This window comes from Crotalus tigris, unplaced genomic scaffold (genome assembly GCF_016545835.1).
Source record: "Crotalus tigris isolate CLP2741 ecotype Arizona unplaced genomic scaffold, ASM1654583v1 scf7180000017666.379230911805:20528666, whole genome shotgun sequence".
In the NCBI taxonomy this organism is placed as follows: domain Eukaryota; kingdom Metazoa; phylum Chordata; class Lepidosauria; order Squamata; family Viperidae; genus Crotalus; species Crotalus tigris.
In genome coordinates, this window is record NW_024096552.1 from 6,193,413 (window position 1) to 6,212,747 (window position 19,335).

Here is a 19,335-nt window from a genome sequence, read left to right on the forward strand (position 1 = left end):
ACCGGAGGGTGCGTGCATCCCACGAATGGGGCTTTGCTTGTTTGTGCAGACTGGTTCCTGGCATGCCACAGCCCAGTACCGGTCCACGGACTGGGCGTTGGGGACCCCTGATTTAACAGAAGGGTTTTGTGACTCCCTAACGCAGGGGTCTCCAACCTTTCTGGGTTGGTGGCCCAGCGGGACAGGGAGGGGCAGCGCTTTTACGCACGCATGTGCACACACGCAAATGTGGCTGTGCGCACGTCCGTGCAAATAGGAGTGTGAGTGTGTGCACTCTGCAAATGGGGTTGCTAGCACCAGTGCGAGGCTCGTGGCTCAGCTAGCAGTTCGGCTAGCGCTACACAAGGGGGTGAACATGCGCACACATGTATGGACACTGGCAAGCCACTCACGCAGCCCAATGGCCAAGAAGCCACGGCCCGCTAGTGGGCCGCAGGCCATAGGTTGGGGACCTCTGCCTTAATGATCAACTTTACATTCATTAATGTAATGAAGCACAAGCCTTTTTGTTCTGTTAAAAACAGGCTTCTTTCAAGCAATATTCTCAGTTCTTTCCCTCTACAAACATCGATTTTTAATAGCAGCATAAAACTACAGATGACAAGCAGCATTTTAAAAGTGGAGCGGCTGCTTCATGGGAAGGCGGTTCTCAGGGAAACAGGGCCAGCTGCAACATGGCTGTGTTGTTTAAAAGGAGAACCCACCCGCAAACTGGCCCAGGTGTGTTGGGACTTCATCTCCTGTGTGTGCTGCTCAAAATACCCGCAGAGCCGTCTGCTCCAGCCAGCAGTAAAGCTGCATTGAAGAGGAAACTACTACAAATCCCTCACTTCTGGGTGGTTTGTGAGGGCCGAAGGAAGGAGAAACAGGACTTTGTGGAAGATTCGGTTGGCCCCTCTGCCGATCTTTGGAAAACTCTTTTGACAAAGAAGCCGTTCCGACAGCCTTTACCTGATTTGGTTCAACGTTGCCATCTTTGTGTCAATGCTGCAAATATTGTATATTCTTGCTTTTGACATTATGTAGAATTGTCTGGTAATTATGGGGTGAATACAGAGCAGAAGGGGGGTTGGGGGTAAAGCCCGGGAAAGAAAGAGGAAGAAAACATTTGACCTTCACACTAATTGGATAATGTGAGATATGACGGCTAATTTAGGGAGGGAACATGCTGATAATTTAACTGCTCAGTTAAATTCTATTTATTCTATTTATTATTATTTATTCTGTTTCTATTTTTATGTTATGGGCAGTCCTCAACTTACAACCATTGGTTTAGCAACTGTTTGAAGTTACAACAGCACTGAAAAAAAGGGACCTGCAAAGGGTCCTCGCACTTACTACAATCACTGCAGCATCCCCATGGTCGCGTGATCAAAATTTGGGTGTTTGGCATCCTGGGGTCACATGATTGCCATTTACGACCTCCCCAGCTGGCTTCTGACAAGCAAAGCCAATGGGAGGAGCTAGACTTGTTTTAACGACGGCACGATTCATTTCATACCGCAAGTGATTTGCTTAACAATCATAGCAAAAAAGGTCGTAAAATTGGCCACGACTCACTTAACGTCCAACCTGCTTAGCAACGGAAATTCTGGTCCCTACTGTGTTTGTAAGGATTGCCTGTTGTGGAGGTTCCTGTTTTAGCGTTGTGCTATTATGCCTATTCAAGTAAGGTTTGTGCAGTGCCAACTGCCGGGTTTTGCTGTGGATATTTTAATCGCCCCGTTTCTATTCTATGGAACTTGCTAAGAGTTTTTTTGCATTGTGCCCGGCTAGAAATGTGTGTCATGAAAATACAGACCGAAGAAATACAGGTATTCCTGGACTTATGACCACAAATGAGCCCTAAATTTTGAGACATGTGTTAAGTGAATTTTGCCCCATTTTACAACTTTTCGTGCCACAGATGTTGAGTTAATTCATTGCAGTTGTTAAGTTAGTAACCCGGTTGCTAAATGAATCTGCCTTCCCCTTTAAGGTGGCTCGTCAGAAGGTTGCAAAAGCGGATCACATGATCCCCGGGACACGGCAGTCGTCATAAATATTGAGTCAGTCGCCAAGTGTCTGAATTTTGATCGGGTGACGGTGGGGATGCCGCGACCATCATCAGTGTGAAAAACGGTCGTAAGTCGCTATTTTGAGTGCTGCTGTAATTTCAAATGGTCACTAAATGAACCGTTGTATGTCGAGGACTACCTGTACGAAGACAGGTGTAAGAAACTGTCTTTCTCTCATCCGATCCCCAATTTCTAACTTTACCTTATTGTCCAGATCAAACAGGTACGAGTCATCTTCCCTTACGTCAGCTTCTGCATCAGAAATCAGTTCTCCTACATACCTTTTAAGGGGAGGAAGCATAATAAGGGGAGAGAGATTAGAGCAGTGGTTCTCAACCTTTTTAATGCCGCAACCCCCAACCGGTCGTAAGTCGAGGACTACTCAACTGGTGCAGCACCGTTTGCAGAATGGGACTTTTGGTGGGCTCAGCAGGGCAGAGTCAGCCTGGACAATTCCTATTGGCTTTTGAAAGCCAATAGAATTAGACTCTATTCAAGAGAGTCTATTTTATTGGCTTTCAAAAGCCAATAGAATCAAAGGGAGTAGCACAGCTAAGGAAAAGGGGGGGGGGAAATGGCGGACTGCGTTGTTTGGCGACCCCCGTGAAATGGTCGTTCGACCCCAAATGGGGTCCTGACCCACAGGTTGAGAACCACTGGATTAGAGGATGAGTTGTCTCCTTAAAGCCAGCAGGTTACTACAAGCCCCCAATCCTGGAGGCATACAGCAACTCTCCCTCCCCACCCCCCCACCCCGTATATAAAGGGAAGCTCCAGGTGAAAAACAAGTGTCACTCACTCGCATATGAAGGTCCCCTGGGGGATGGTCTGAAGGGCGCGGACCCCCCAACCCATTTTTGCCGTTCGGTACAGCTGCAGGCGAACCCTTCAATCAAGAACATACCAAACAGAAAGATGCAGTTGTGAATAGGTAAACGTTTGCTGGCTGGGGGAATTCTGGAAGTTGAAGTCCATGCATCAAAAAGTTACTAAGTTGCTACAGTTGAGAAACACTGCTATAGAGTACTCAAATTAAAGGGGGGAACCCAATAAAAACATTAAACAGGCTATGACAGCGAACCTTTTAGAGACCGAGTGCCCAAACTGCAACCCCAAACCCACTTATGCATTGTCGAGTGCTGGGTGGGTGTGGCCCATTGGCTGGGCGTGGCCCATTGGGTGGGCATGGCTGCGGTGGTAACGGCAGACTGGGTGGGACTAAAAAGTTCAATCAATCAATTCCAACTTTGCAAGATCTTTTTTTTTCCCGCAAGAAGTTGAAATTGACTGATTGAACCTTCTATTTTTTTTGCACACAGCGGCAGAGGCCCAAAGCGAAAAGGTTTTATAAAACCCAGCTGAAGGCCTAGGACTGGGGCGATGGTGCGCGTGCCCACAGAGAGGGCTCTGCGTGCCACCTGTGGCACGCGTACCATAGGTTCGCCACCACTGGGCTATGATATCCACTGGAAGAAAGTGGGACATAATATAACAAGTAATTATGAGGCAATGACAATGACAAGAGAGAGAGAGAGAGAACAAATGTCTCTGTGTGTGAGTGTGAGAGTGAGAGAGAAAGAGAAAACAAAAGTGTGTGTGTGTGTGTGTGTGTGTGTGTGTGAGAGAGAGAGAGAGAGAGAGAGAGAGAGTGAACCACTCACGCAACTGGCTTTTGTGCCTAAGGCAGAACTAGAACTTGAGCCTTTATGCTCCTACTCCAGCTGTGAAAGTGCTGGACCAAATTGGTCCTCTCCTGGATATTTTAGTCTCTGTTCTTTTAACCCAGAAACAATTTCTGCAATTTTTTTTTTCAGTTTGGGAGACAGTGAGAGCAATAAAGCAATCAAAGATCTCACTTGATTCAAACTTTTATAAAACCTGGGGAAAATTTTTATCAGTGGGTTGAAACACGTTAGAATAAGAAGAGATTTTAGAGTTTTACTACATTAAGTATTAAGGTTGATGATTGGAAATAGTTGTTATGCTATCAACTATGTTACATTATTTAAAGGAATATTAGTGTTTCACCAAATGTCAGTTGTAACTCTACCGATTTATTCTTATAAATGTCTAGTATTATATAAACAATAATACTTAATATGAACCCCTGGACGACAGCTTGTTCACTCAATTATGTATTTACTGTAGTTATCTACACCCTGTCCCTTTTATCCCGATTTTCCTGTACCCGCACCGACCCTACTTTTTCCCTACCCATATAAAATCTCACAAAATAATTTTTTTAAAAAAAAGATCTCACTTGATGCCGCCTTGCACCACCCGGTTTTTGCAGTTCCTCCAACAGGTGCAGGCCTGGTTGCATTCAAAGATCAAAGGGGGCTCAATCTTGTTGAACTCTTGTAACAAACGTCCGTCCTGCAGAGAGAGAGAGAGAGAGAGAGAGAGAGAGAGAGAGAGAGAGAAAGAGGGAGGTGACGCTGATGGTTCCGTTGCCATGGTGACAGCCTCTCTTTCATGTGAGGTTGTGGGGATGCAGGCTGGCATCATTTTCCTCTACGCAACTGCTTTCCAAATGAGCAAGAGTTGGGGAGAGGCAGGGAGGGGTTAAAGAGGAATTGTCAACTTCCTGTTTTCTTAAATTAAAAATAAAGGTTCCTCTCATTGGGACGAGAATCATTTAGGCCTCACTTTCTCACGTGGTAAGTCTATGTAGAGGTAGTCTTTGCACTCATTCGCTTAGCCACCGTTTGAAGTTACAGTGGCATCATAAAAAAAGTTAACTTACAACCAATCCTCACACTTAACGATTCGTTGCAGCATCTCCACAGTCTTGTGTTCAAATTCAGGCGCTTGGCAATTGACATGCACTTATGTCCTGGGGTTAAGTAATCCACCATTTGTGAACCTCTCAGCCAGCTTCTGAGAAGCAAAATGAATGGGAGAAGATGGATCTGAGGGGTCCTTGGCGTGCTCTGAACTTGCTTGTTTTCTTGCAGACGTTTCATTACTCAACTAGGTAATGTCATCAATGCTAGTGTGTGCTGTCTGAAGCGTTTGAGGCCCATATGTGGTGCTAATAAAGGAGAATATTTGTAAGCTGAGGGTTGACACGAGGAGTCCTTGGTGGCCTCTGAGCTTGCTTATTTTCTTGTGACTAGCACTGAGGATATTACTTAGTTTGGGTAATGAAATACCTGCAAGAAAACAACCAAGCTCAGAGAGCACCCCTCAGATCCATCTTCACCCATTCATTTTGCTTGTCAGAAGCTGGCCAAGAAGCTCACAAATGGCGATTTGCATAATCTCAGGGCATTACAGCCATCATAAACGCATGTCAGTTGCCAAGCGCCTGAATTTGAACACAGGACCGTGGAGATGCTGCAACCATCGTTAAGTGTGAGGATTGCTTGTAAGTTACTTTTTTATGGTGCCACTGCAACTTCAAATGGTTGCGAAACAAATGAGTGTTACGTTCAGGACTACTGTATCGGCGGCTACAACTTCCAGAAATGCAGACTGACCTGGAAAGTTTGGAAATGATAACCACCGTGCCCGTTGGAAGGCAGCAGATGTCAGGAAAGCTGATGATATTATTTATACATGTTCTCCTCTTCAAGAACTGGTACTTACTGCTCAATCCACTGAGGAGATGTAGAGTTCACATTTCAATGAACAAGAGAATTGCAAAGAGGTCTGGACTACCAGGGGATAAGGATCAGGATCTAGTCATGCAATGGCCAGGATTAAAAAGAGACTGGACAGTCACTTGGCTGAAATGGCATAGGGTCTCCTGCTTGAGCAGGGAGTTGGACTAGATGACCTCCAAGGTCCCTTCCAACTCTGTTATTCTGGACCTTAATGTCACGTTGGCAGTTGAAGTCCGCACATCTTAAAACTGCTGAGGTTGAGAAACACTCGTCTAGACCAGAGATCCCCCAACGTTTTGGGCACCAGGAAATGGTTCCATAGAGCAGGGCTTTTCAACCAGGGGTATGGGTACCACCTGTGGTACATTGGCATCTGGCAGGTGGTACGTGACAATCCCAGAAAGGTGGTAGTGGGGGAGGGGAATAGCTGAACTGATGGCAGCACCGCACAAGCCTGAGCGAGAGATGGCTGGAGCAGCAAGGGCTGACAGGGCTCAGCGGAGGTGCCAGGATCAGTGCCTCTTCAGACTGTCAGGGCTCAGTGGAAGCATCAGGATCAGCGCCAGGCTCCAGTTGGAGCTCAGCGCTGATCCTGGCGCTTCCGCTGAGCCCAGAAAAAGCACCGATCAGCTAGAATGTTGCAGCCTCTCCAGGGTCTTGTGATTTACATTCAGATGCTTGGCAACTGATTCATATTTATGACGGTCACAATGTCCCAGGGTCACGTGAAGTGACCGAAACCTGCTGCAACCACCCAGCAGACGGGGGGAATAAAAACCAAATACCCCCCACCCCACCCCCACTGCCAATCCTCAACAGAAATGCTCACAACAATGAAAACCTCGGACAGGAGGGAGAGCACCGCTGGGTGGGCAGGCAGGTGTCTTGCTTGGCTGTGGCTTGGGGGGCACTTTTTCAGTGCCATTGTAACTTCAAACAGTCACTAAGCAAACTGTTGTAAGTCAAGAAGTACCTGTACTTCATCATTTTTTTCCTTTTTTTTGGCATCAAGTTTCTGACACCTTGGTAGGCGACTGGTGGTACTCGGATATTGCCATATCCTAAAAGTGGTACAATGGGTGAAAAGATTGAAAAGCTCTGCCATAGAGAGAGGCTTTTCCGCGGACTGGAGGGTGCATGGTTTTGTGTGCTGCCTGCATCCCACGGATGGGGCTTTGCTTGTTTGTGCAGCATGCTGCGACCTGGTACCGGTCCACGGACCAGGGGTTGGGGACCCCTGGTCTAGACCCATAAACTATGGCAATGCCAAGGGAGATAAGTCTGATGTTGCTATCTCCTAAGTCAGGGGTAGGCAACCTGGGCTCTTTTATGACTCGTGGACTTCAACTCCCAGAATTCCTGAGCCAGCCATGCTGAGGGGAAAGGGAGAGGTTTCGAAGCTGAGCCATGCTGGCTCAGGAATTCTGGGAGTTGAAGTCCACGAGTCATAAAAGGGCCAAGGTTGCCCAGCCCTGGCCTAAGTTCTAATTCAGTGTCTCTCAACCTGGGCCAACTTTCAGAGGTGTGGACTTCAACTCCCAGAATTCTCCAGCCAGCATGGGGTTGGCTGGGAATTCTGGGAGTTGAAGTCCATACCTCTGAAAGTTGCCCCAAGTCGATAAAAGCCTTCTAGTTAATCAGTTATTGACTCCGTGGGTAAAAGAGATACAGGTAGTCCACAATGGAGCCCAACATTTCTGTTGCTAAGCGAGACATCTGTTAAGTGAGTTTCCCCCCGTTTTACGACCTTTCTCGCCACGGTTGCTAAGTGAATCACTGCAGTTGTTAAATTAGTAACCTGGTTGTTAAGTGAATCTGGCTTCCCCATTGACTTTGCTTATCAGGAAGTCTTTCACATGACCCCGGGACGCTGCAACCGTCAAAAATATGAGACAGTTGCGAAGCATTTGAATTTGGATCACGTGACCAGGGGAATGCTGCAATGGTGTGAAAAAATGGTCATAAGTCACTTTTTCAGTCCCGTCGTAACTCTTGAGTGGTCACCAAATGAATTCTCGTAAATTGAGGACTTCTTGTACTGCTGTTGTTCTCTCCGAAGAGGGAGGGGACGAAGCAAAGTCCCCGGTCCAGCATATCAGGAAGCATCTCCCTAAGAATAAGGAAAAGTCAGGAGAAGACAAAGAAACTTCTTCTAGAAGAGGCAGTAACAGAATAATAGAGCTGGAAGGGATCTTTGGAGGTCATCTAATCCAGGGCATTTCAACCTTTTCACCCATTGTACCACTTTTAGGATTTGGCAACATCCGAGTACCACCAGTCGCCTAGCAAGGTGTCAATAACTTGATGACCCCCCCCAAAAGGAAAAAAGTAATAAAGTACAGGTAGTTCTCGACTTACAACAGTTCACTTAGTGACTGCTCGAAGTTACAATGGCACTGAAAAAAGTGCCCCCCAAGCCACAGCTGAGCAAGACACCTGCCTGCCCGCCCGGCCACACTCTTCCTCCTATCCGAGGTTTTCATTGTTGTGAGCATTTCTGTTGAGGATTGGCAGCAGGGGTGGGGTGGGGGGGTGTTTGGTTTTTATTCCCCCCGCCGTCTGCTGGGTGATTGCAACAGGTTCTGGTCACTTCACATGACCCTGGGACACTGTGACTGTCTAAATATAAATCAGTTGCCAAACATCTGAATGTAAATCACAAGACCCTGGAGAGGCTGCAATATTCCAGCTGATCGGCGCTTCTTCTGGGCTCAGAAGCGCCAGGATCAGCGCCGAGCTCCAGCTGGAGCCTGGCGCTTCCGCTGAGCCCTGACAGCCCTGCAGCTCCAGCCATCTCTTGCTCAGGCTTGTGCGGTGCTGCCACCGGTTCAGCTCATTCCCCTCCCCTGCTACCACTTTTCTAGGATGGTCATGTACCACCTGCCAGGTGCCAATGTACCACAGGTGGTACCCGTACCACTGGTTGAAAAGCCCTGTTCTAGTCCAACCCTCTACTGGAGCAGGAGACCTATCCCATTTCAGATAAACAGTTGTCCAGTCTCTTCTTAAAAGAGTTCAACAGCTTTCCCTTCTGAAAAAGGAGGAGTTTTTAACGGTTGGTACTGGATTAGAAATGGGGAAGGGAGGACCTGGGTTCAAGTCCTATTTGAACATGAAAGCTCAGGATGATTTGGGGCAAGTACTTCTCTCTTAGCTCACCCTGCCTTAAAGGATGGGGGTAGATGTCTCCTGCTTTAGGTGCCTGATAAGAAATTATTATTAAGTATTTAAAAACCCAGGGAAGCGGGTTAGCAAAGGCAGATTGTAGCTGAGTAACATTTCTCACATGCATCCAAGTAGATTTTTCCGCACATCCTCAGTCTGAGGGTTTCCAGTTTGCTAAGCAGCTCTTCTGCCCCACTCAAAGGCACCACCTCACCTTGTCATACCAGCAGCGGATGCTAAGCTGTCCACAAAGACAATTGCTGGAGGAACAGTCGTCCTGGCACGTGCAATGCTGCCAACGTAAAGAAGAGAGGTGAAAACGGAGGTGACATGGCAGGTGATGGTCTTATTTTTTGGGAAACACGGTAGGAGTCAGCTCAGAGGCCTTTTGCCTTGCAAAGCATCTGCTCTCCCACCATGCCGTGATCCCCCCCCCCCGCCGATCGGCTAAAATAACTGTCCAGAGCCAGGCTGTATTTCTTGACTTTTGACTTCTCTGCTTTCCCCTCTGCTGGTTGTGCCCAGGAGCCCTGTTGCTTTGGGTTGGATCGAAAGGATACCTGTAAGTGGGTGATATTGCGATCGATGTTCATGGTGGAGGTCTCGCAGTTTTCGGAGATGTACTTGTAGTCATCTGGGCAGGGTTCATCATCCACAGAGTTGACACAGGGGATGGGCACGTTTTCGTAGCCCCGAGCCACATCCCTGGTTAAAGAAAAGAGGGCAGAACCTAAGATGGAGGCTACTTTTAAGTGGCAGTTTTTAAGCACACGGCCCTGTTTTAACAGCTTTTGCTTCCACTTCTACCTTGCTAAATGATATTCCATTAAAATAGGATGATTGCTGGATTCTCTAAGCCTCAGTCATTTTATTTTTTTTTTATTTCTCACCGATTATTCTCTTTATTGTGCTTTATCCATTGCGCACCCCAGGAAAAACAAATCCTGCGTAGGAATTCTCATACCCTCCAGACAAAATGGCTGCCCAACCTTTTCTTGAACATCTACAGCAGTGGTTCTCAACCTTTTTAATGCCGCGACCCCCAACCGGTCGTAAGTCGAGGACTACTCAACCGGTCGTAAGTCGAGGACTACTCAACTGGTGCAGCACCGTTTGCAGAATGGGACTTTTGGCGGGCTCAGCAGGGCAGAGACAGCCTGGACAATTCCTATTGGCTTTTGAAAGCCAATAGAATTAGACTCTATTCAGAGAGTCTATTCTATTGGCTTTCAAAAGCCAATAGAATAAAAGGGAGTAGCACAGCTAAGGAAAAGGGGGAAAAAATGGCGGACTGCATTGTTTGGCGACCCCCGTGAAATGGTCGTTCGACCCCAAATGGGGTCCCGACCCAGAGGTTGAGAACCACTGGTCTACAGAGATGGCACCCCCAGAGCTTCAAGAGACGGGCTTAAGCTTCCATTGCTTAACAGGTCTTACTCTCAGGAAATTCTTCACATTTCACTCTCTCTCTCTACTAGTAGTCCCTGCTTAACAATTGCCTCATTTAGTGACCATTTGCAATTACCACAGTAATGAAACAGTGATTTTTGCAACTAATCCTCATACTATGACCTTCACAGGTGTGTAGAGGAAAGCTGGAGTAAAATTATAAGTACTGCTTCGCTTAACAATGATCTGCTGATCCAAATTGTGCTTGCTAAATGAAGACTATCTCCATTAAGCTTCCACCCAGTTTTTTTTTTTGGGGGGGGGGCTTACTCTCAGGTGCTATGCAGAATAAATCCAAAGCCTCATCGCTGTTAAATGTCAGGTATCCAGTTCATCTCCCCCCTCCTGATAAACTGCATCTGTTTGCTTAAGTGCTTTCACCGCTGCTAAGTGCCACTTGATAGATATCCCACTTTTTTTGTTAAATTGATTGTCTTAAATATAGATAGCCCTCGACTTACGACCACAATGAAGCCCCAAATTTCTGTTGCTAAGTGAGACAGTCATTAAGTGAGTTTTGCCCCATTTTATGACTTTTCTTGTTAAGTGAATCACGACTACTGTTCAATTAGTAACACCGCTGTTAAGTGAATTTGGCTCCCAAAATTGACTTTGTCTGTCAGAAGATCTCAAAAGGTGACAACATGACTCTGGGACACTGCAACCGTCGTAAATATGAGTCAGTTGCCAAGCATGTGAATTCTGATCACATCAACCACGGGCACGGTGGTAATAAGTGTAAAAAAAAAACGGTGACAAATCACTTTTTTTCAGTGCTGTTGTTAACTTTGAACGGTCACTAAATGAGTGGTTGTAAATCAAGGACCACCTGCACCTGCTCTATTTCCTAACTTTTAAAAACTCCATCTGAGCCTCCTCTTCGCTTGCTCCAAATTATAATCTCCTTATTGAAGCTCCGTGTAAAGCAGTGGTTCTCATTTGAGGTCGAACGACCATTTCATGGGGGTCACCAAACAATGCAGTCCGCCATTTTGTTTTCCCCTTTTCCTTAGCTGTGCTACTCCCTTTTATTCTATTGGCTTTCAAAAGCCAATAGGAATTGTCCAGGCTGTCTCTGCCCTGCTGAGCCCGCCAAAAGTCCCATTCTGCATACGACTGGTTGAGTAGTCCTCGACTTACGACCGGTTGGGGTCGCGGCATTAAAAAAGTTGAGAACCACTAGTGTAAAGATTTATGCAGTTCTTGGCCCCGCCCTAAAGCAGAAGCCCCCTCCTACCGGAATCACGTGCCCGAACACATGACAAGTACTAGAAAAATGAAACTGAAACCCAGCCGGACATGCATTGCATGCCTTGGGTTCCACCCGACCACCTTACCTGCTTATGATGCGCTCCGTGCGCATCGAACGGTTAAGGATGCCTTGGCGGATCTTGCGATTGAGTTGAAGGGCAAACCAAACATCCGAGTTTTCCAAGGTCAGGTCCACCGGCAAATCCCCCTCCTTGTTCCGTATTTCCGTGTCAGCTCCCCTTGATAGGAACAAGCTGTGCGAGGAAGAAGACGTAGTCGATTAGAGCAAAGGCCTCCCACTATCTTGCAGTGTAGGATCCCAAAACAGAAACTTCTCAACTGCCTGTTGCTTACAGGACACAATCGTGGTAGCTCTCCCGGGCAGCTATATGCAGAGGCGTGTCTCCGTGGAAATTGACGGCATGGAGATCACACTGGGCATTTAGTAAGACTTCAGCAATCTCCGCACTTCCGGTGAAGGAGGCCCAGTGCAAACAGATGTTCTCTTCCTGGATAGAAAAAGAGGAAGGTGTTAACGAAAAGTGACAGGCAACAAGCTGGGAGTCCAAACTTCCACATGTTCCCTTGTAGAGGACCGTAAAGATCTGCAGATCTGCTCTCTTCTATCACTCTCAGCAGTAGCCATAGGAGGGAGCCAAAGAGTCAAGATGGCCATCCTCACTAGCAGGCCCAAAGCCTGAATATCCATCAATGCTGCATGCGTGTACAAAGAAACGAGACTGCCATGTCTACCATGTGACTCCTTTTACCCACCTTCCCCCTTAGCAGTGTTAAACTTTCCTAACTGCAAGGATTTCCTTTTAAAACAGACATGTCAAACACAAGGCCCGGGGCCCGGATGCAGCTTGTGAAGTGGTTTCTTGTGGCCCATGAAGCCATCCTGGAAACAGTGAGGGAACGGCCCCCTCTGCCTTGGCCCTGGCCCAGGCCATCTGGGAGCCAATGTACAATTTTGTGGTGGCCCTCTATGCTGAAACGCATTCAGTCTTAGCTCCATAAGCCCCCCCCCCCCCATGGCTTGAGAGAAACAGTGAGGCTCCTCCAGTGGACCATGCCTTGGCATTTGCCCTGGTCCCACCCCCTCCTGCCAGAGACCCTCAGATCTATCCCACTCCTGCCCAGGCCCTCACAGGCACCCTTGACGCGAACGATGTAGAACTGGCCACGCCCACCCAGTAGGCCACACCCACTCAACAGGTCACACCCACCCTGGCCACACCCACTCACCCCCCTGAGGGCAACCGCAATGCTGATGTGGCCCTCAATGAAATTGAGTTTGACACTCCTGTTTTAAAGCAAGGGCCCAACAGCAATGGGGTGGCCTAACCCAGGGATCTCCAATCTTGGCAACTTTTTAAGACTTGTGGACCAACCATGGCTGGCTGGGGAATTCTGGGAATTGAAGTCCACAAGTCTTAAAGTTGCCAAGGTGGGAGACCCCTGGACTAACCAACCTTGTCCATTCTGTTATGCAGATAAATCCAACCAGAGATTTCCCTCCCCCCCCCCCCTCAGGCTACAGTTCTGGCTCCCGGGAACAAATCTCACTCATTTCTGTTTTATATCAATTTCACAAGCCTGGTGCTTTCCCACGAAACCCAAACTCACGTACATTGTCAGTCAAGGTGACGTCAGCGCCTCGGGTGAGCAACATACGGATCACCTCAATGTGCTTATGCTCGGCAGCCCAGATAATGGGGGTCCAACCTCCATTATCCTAAACAAGGAACAGGAAGAACAAGCACTGTGTGAAGGGCCAGGGAGAGCTGGGTGAAGCTGGTAGCCATCATCCGCAACCAAGGGGAACCAGCCTCCCCACTTACCTGGGCATTAACATCCACCTGTCCCGTGGAAAGGAGCAAGCTGACCATCTCCACATTTCCATTCTTGGCAGCGTGATGAAGACAGGTAGATCCATCATCCTCCTTTTGGCAGTAACATCGGGAAGAATGAAACAGCATTAATTTAAGTTGCATGTAAGCCAGTGTTTCTCAACCTTGACAATTTTAAGGCATGTGGACTTCAACTCCCAGAATTCCACAGCCAGCAATGCTGGCTGTGGAATTCTGGGAGTTGAAGTCCACATGCCTTAAAATTGTCAAGGTTGAGAAACACTGATGTAAGCACTTCCTCTCCCCATAGTGATTCCCTCCCTACTTTTATCATTCTCACAAAACAACGACGGAATCCTGAACTTTAATCCCATAAGAAGAGACCACAAACTCTGCTTTCATGCATTACACTAAGCTTTGTGCGATTTTTTTTTTTTTTTTGGCTTTAGCTCAGGGTCTTTTATAAACCCAGTCAATATGGTTTGTACACAACGGCTTAGTATTATGTGTAACCCCGGCCACTCTGACAGGCTCAACAAACCATGGTTAAAACAAACCATGCTTAATATAAAGGTTCAACCCCGTCACTGAGTTATTCTATTAAACCAGCTGGAACTAGCATTGTTAATCAAGGTTGTTGGAAATGTGTGATCTGTTTCGGAAAAGGTGGTATTTTCTACCAAAGGATGTAGCAATATATATGTTACTATGGCAGAAATCCTGTGATATCTTACAATACTATACTCAATTGTTTATTTCAGTATTTCTCAATCTTAGCAACTTTAAGAGGTGTGGACTACAACTCCCATGCTGGCTGGGGAATTCTGCAAGTTGCAGTCCACATGTCTTAAAGATTGAGAAACACTGATTTCAATCATCAAAGTTTTAGTGGTGAACTAGTGATTATTGATAAATATAAAATATCAGATAGTTTTTTCTTTTCCTTTCTGAGTTTCTATGTTTAAATTTCTTAAGATTAAATACTATTTTGTCATTTAAAAAAAGATTTCTTTAAAAAAAAGCATTGCTGATGTTGAAAGTGTCAAGTTTCTGAGGAGAAATTGCTTCAAACAGAGAGCTGAGCCAGTTAAACACACATATTTGTTTCTCCACTGAACTATGATTGTTCTCAAAGAAAAGCACATGTTGTGAAGAAATGCTACAATTAGGCCCTTGGTACACATTATTTTGAAGAATCTCATCCTTTTAAAAGCAGCAAGGCACATAGAAACGAAACCGTTGTGTACCAAAATAACACTTGTCATATATATCTATTAAAAGCACAGGACTGTTGCAAAAAATAAAAAATAAATGCCACACCAACTCCCTTTAAGAAATAAAATATCTCCACCCCACTCCCTTCCACACAGCAATCTTTCCACCAAAAGACCATTTCTTTCATCTCCTGACCTTTGTGTACACACAACCACCCCTCTTGACCAAGTAATGGGCTAACTCCACGTGGTTGTTTGCAACCGCTTCCATTAAAGGGGTCCGACGTAACTTGTCCACCGTATTTATGTTGGCTCCAGCCTGCCAGAGAGAATGTTTATGATTTATTACTAATTGACTTCTTTACATGTTTAACTGATATACATGGTAGGTAGTACCAGTTTAGTGACTTGTCTCGGATAGCCACAGTTTGCAATTACCAGGTTAAGAAAAAGTAGTTTTGTCACCAGTATTTAGGGACAGGGGTCTTCAAACTCAGCTCTTTTAAGACTCATGGACTTCAACTCCCAGAATTCCTCAGCCAGGCACACTGGCTGAGGAATGCTGGGAGTTGAAGTCCATGAGTCCTAAAAGGGCCGATTTTGAAGACCCCTGATTTAGGACAATAAAAACCTTCAATGTGGAACTGATTAACGTGTGGTCAGATTCAGCAGCAGCTGGGAAACTACCAGGAGGCTTCTAATCAACTAATTAAGGTTTCAGAGCTGAGCTTGTTAATTAGCCCTTTTTAGGAAAGAGCTGGGCTGCATATAAAAGTTAACTCAGGAAGAGAACATTTGTTTAAGGGGCAAAAAAAAAAAACACCCCAAAAAACCCTCAAACAAAACAAAACGGCACCAACCAAGAGAACTTTTATCTGAATGAGTCTATAGGACTACTAGCAACCTTTGCAGCATCTTTGTCACCCTCTCTGTCACTAGTTTGCTTAGTGACTGTGTCAGCCACTGGAACAATCGCAGTCGCTCAGCAAGGACTACCCTATGCCAATTTCAACCAACTGACCTAAGAGCAGCTTAATACAACCATATTTTGAGATATTGACTAGTCAACAGCTTTCCTCTCTCTCTCAGCAAACCCAGAACTGTGTATTTAACCTTTTCATCCCTCCCTCTTTCAGAAGCCTCCTTCAAGTGTAAAATTGTGCCTGTCGGGCACAGCTGTAGCCACTGGGCAAAGATACGTATATTCAAATCTATGTGTGGGTTACTGAGGATCTGAGCCGCCCTTACTCAAAATGGGCTGCAGAATTTCCAAAAATCAGCAAATCCGTGCTGCGTATTTTATAGATTAGAATACTATAACTGGAAAAAGGGTGTGATGATCTAAGGCAGGTGTCAAACTGGCGGCCCGTGGGCTGGATGCGTCACACGCAGGCCATACCTGCCCCGGCTCTGCAAAGGTAAAACACGTCACAATGTGTCCCATGACGCAATCGAATTTGACACCCTTGATCCAAGGAGATACTATCTATCGTATTTTCTGGCCTATAAGATGACTGGGCGTATAAGACAACCCCCAACTTTTCCAGTTAAAATATAGCAGTGGTTCTCAACCTGTGGGTCGGGACCCCAATTGGGGGCGAACGACCATTTCACGGGGGTTGCCAAACAACGCAGTCCGCCATTTTTCCCCCCTTTTCCTTAGCTGTGCTACTCCCTTTTATTCCATTGGCTTTTGAAAGCCAATAGAATTAGACTCTATTCAAGAGAGTCTATTCTATTGGCTTTCAAAAGCCAATAGGAATTGTCCAGGCTGTCTCTGCCCTGCTGAGCCCGCCAAAAGTCCCATTCTGCAAACGGTGCTGCACCAGTTGAGTAGTCCTTGACTTATGACCGGTTGAGTAGTCCTCGACTTACGACTGGTTGGGGGGTCGCGGCATTAAAAAGGTTGAGAACCACTGAAATATAGAGTTTGGGCTATACTCGCCGTATAAGTCTACCCCTCTTCCAACGCACACCAAATAAAAATTACCCAGTATACAACAACTAGCCAATCACGGCAAGCGATGTACCTTACCGGTGATTGGCTGGTTGTTGTATACAAAGCCTGCTTGGATTGGGTGGGTCAGCTCTCCCTGCCTGTCTCCAAGACGATCTGAGTGGTAGCGCAATGTGATAGAGAGCAGGGAGAGGGGGCTGCTTCAAGGGAGTCTGTCACCTGATCTGAGCGTTTTAGACGGCTCAGATCAGGTTATAGACTGCTTAGGCCACATTCCAAAACTACCGTACCTTTATTAGTGCTGTCCCTCGCCGAGATCTTCCAAAAAAGACTTATGAGGTCTGGCAAGTGCCCAGGGGCTGCGTTAGTGCAGCAAGAGCGGCGCTGTGCCCAGAAAAACATGCCTCTTTCACCCATCTGGCCTGCCCTTGCAGCACCCAATTCCAGCAACCGTTCCTTATATGTTTTAGCCTCCAGTCCCCTAATCATCTTTGTTGCTCTTCTCTGTACGCTTTCTAGAGTCTCAACATCTTTTTTACATCGTGGTGACCAAAACTGGATGCAGTATTCCAAGTGTGGCCTTACCAAGGCATTGAAGAGTGGTAATAATACTTCACGTGATCTTGATTCTATCCCTCTGTTAATGCAGCCTAGCACTGTGTTGGCCTTTTTGGCAGCTGCAGCACACTGCTGGCTCGTATTTAGGTGATTGTCTACTAGGACTCCGGGGTCCCTCTCACAGTTACTACTATTGAGCATGGTGCCACCTATGCTGTACTTGTGCATTTGGTTTTTCTTGCCTAAATGTAGAACCTTGCTTTTTTCACCATTGAATGTTCATTTTGTTTGATGAATGATGCTTATTTACTTTTTGCTCATACTCAGATCATATGAAGGAAAAAGGAAACCCAGTGGAGCCCAGAGGCCCAGGTTTATTCACACACAGACACAGACACACACCCACCTGCAGCAAAACATGGCAGATTTCCATGTAGCCCTTCTGTGCTGCAGCATGCAGTGGAAAACGCTTGCTTTGCTGTTCGGTCTGGAAATTGGGGTCCAAGCTGTCTACTGGGGGAAAAAAGAGAGAAGATGAAAAAGAAAAGAGAATACACGATTGTCCCGATTAGCTAGATTCATGAAAATAAAATGGTAAATTTTAACCCCCTAAGGAGGCACTGAAAGAAATCTCTTGCACAAACTCTTGAATTCTGGGGAATTCTGGGAGTTGAAATCCAGACATCTTAAAAGTTACTAAGGTTGAAAAACACTGCTATAGAGCAGGGCTTTTCAACCTTTTCACCCATTGTACCACTTTTAGGATATGGCAACACCTGAATACCACCTAGCAAGGTGTCAAAAACTTGATGACCCCCCCCCAAAAAGGAAAAAAGTGATAAAGTACAGGTAGACCTTGACTTACAACAGTTCGCTTAATGACTGTTCAAAGTTACAATGGCACTGAAAAAAGTGCCCCCCAAGGCACAGCCGAGCAAGACACCTGCCTGCCCGCCCGGCCACACTCTTCCTCCTGTCCAAGGTTTTCATTGTTGTGAGCATTTCTGTTGAGGATTGGCAGCGGGGGTGGGGTTTGGGGGGGTGTTGGGTTTTTATTCCCACCATCTGCTGGGTGGTTGCAGCAGTTTTGGTCACTTCACATGACCCTGGGATGCTGTGACCGTCATAAATATGAATCAGTTGCCAAGCATCTGAATGTAAATCACAAGACCCTGGAGAGGCTGCAACATTCCAGCTGATCGGCGCTTCTTCTGGGTGCAGCAGAAGTGCCAGAATCAGCGCCGAGCTCCAGCTGGAGCCTGGCGCTGATCCTGGTGCTTCCGCTGAGCCCTGACAGCCCTGCAGCTCCAGCCATCTTTTGCTCAGGCTTGTGCGGTGCTGCCACACCTCATTCAGCTCATTCCCCTCCCCTGCTACCACTTTTCTAGGATGGCCGCGTACCACCTGCCAGGTGCCAATGTACCACAGGTGGTACCCGTACCACTGGTTGAAAAGCCCTGCTGTAGAGGTACCCAATAGGGTGCCCTTCTCCTATCACTGGCCTCCTCATTCCACATTTCCAGCAGGGAAGTGGGTGCAAGTAGACCACGGATAACTTACACAACATCAGGACCACTTTCTGGAGTTCCCCTTGCTTAACGGAGAGGTAGAGCTGACGCGGATGGAATCGCAGCTTCTTGCGCCTGGGAGCGAGAGAGGAGAGAAATCAAAGAGCGTCAGGCAAAGGAAATTTGGAGAAAAGGGCAAACTGTGGAAAGCAAGAGACAGGGCAGACGGGGAAAATTATGGCAACTCCGCACCCATTAGGAGCTCTCACACCCTGATTCGTTGCCAAGGCCTGACCCCTGCTATCAAACAACCAATGTTTGCTGGAATAATGCTAATGATTATATCAAGGCACAGAGGGGGAGAATAGCGGTTTGCTTACCTTTCGGATTCCTGTACCACCAGGGCTCGCTCTAGCTGCTCCCGTCCAGCCCCTGGTGGCAATCCTTGTGCTGAAAGCACAGCCCCGTTAGGAAGAGTCAACCGTGGTCCTGCGCTATCAATACTTGGGCCACCGAAGCCCACCGTGTCATCTGGTGGGTGTTCAACACCTGAGCCCCCACGCATCCGAGCACTGAGGGAAGGCCAAACAGATCGGTAAGGTACCAAGTTAAGAAATCACAATGTCGTAATACAGGTAGCCCACGACTTACAAACACAAACAAATTTCTGTTGCTAAGCGAGACAGTTAAGTGAGTTTTGCCTCATTTTACGACT

The 19,335-nt window shown here is 46.8% G+C and overlaps 1 protein-coding gene across 7 annotated transcripts in view; it reads right to left on the bottom strand.

Annotated features, from left to right (window-relative positions):
* EHMT2 (euchromatic histone lysine methyltransferase 2) overlaps nucleotides 1-19,335 on the bottom strand; it is a 58,410-nt gene that overhangs the window by 6,010 nt on the left and 33,065 nt on the right. For 5 of the 7 annotated variants that reach the window (XM_039336626.1, XM_039336628.1, XM_039336627.1 and 2 more), the window contains 13 exons: nucleotides 19,001-19,192; nucleotides 18,673-18,755; nucleotides 17,519-17,625; nucleotides 14,794-14,916; nucleotides 13,375-13,476; nucleotides 13,164-13,268; nucleotides 11,885-12,039; nucleotides 11,617-11,784; nucleotides 9,391-9,535; nucleotides 9,045-9,122; nucleotides 4,318-4,433; nucleotides 2,857-2,943; nucleotides 2,260-2,338 (listed from right to left, as the gene is read on the bottom strand). In XM_039336626.1, coding sequence (XP_039192560.1) covers nucleotides 2,260-2,338; nucleotides 2,857-2,943; nucleotides 4,318-4,433; nucleotides 9,045-9,122; nucleotides 9,391-9,535; nucleotides 11,617-11,784; nucleotides 11,885-12,039; nucleotides 13,164-13,268; nucleotides 13,375-13,476; nucleotides 14,794-14,916; nucleotides 17,519-17,625; nucleotides 18,673-18,755; nucleotides 19,001-19,192 — 1,540 coding nt within the window. Of the gene's footprint in view, nucleotides 1-2,259; nucleotides 2,339-2,856; nucleotides 2,944-4,317; nucleotides 4,434-8,951; nucleotides 9,123-9,390; nucleotides 9,536-11,616; nucleotides 11,785-11,884; nucleotides 12,040-13,163; nucleotides 13,269-13,374; nucleotides 13,477-14,793; nucleotides 14,917-17,518; nucleotides 17,626-18,672; nucleotides 18,756-19,000; nucleotides 19,193-19,335 lie in introns of those variants that run through there. The other 2 variants (XM_039336625.1, XR_005555949.1) reach the window with 2 other exon arrangements.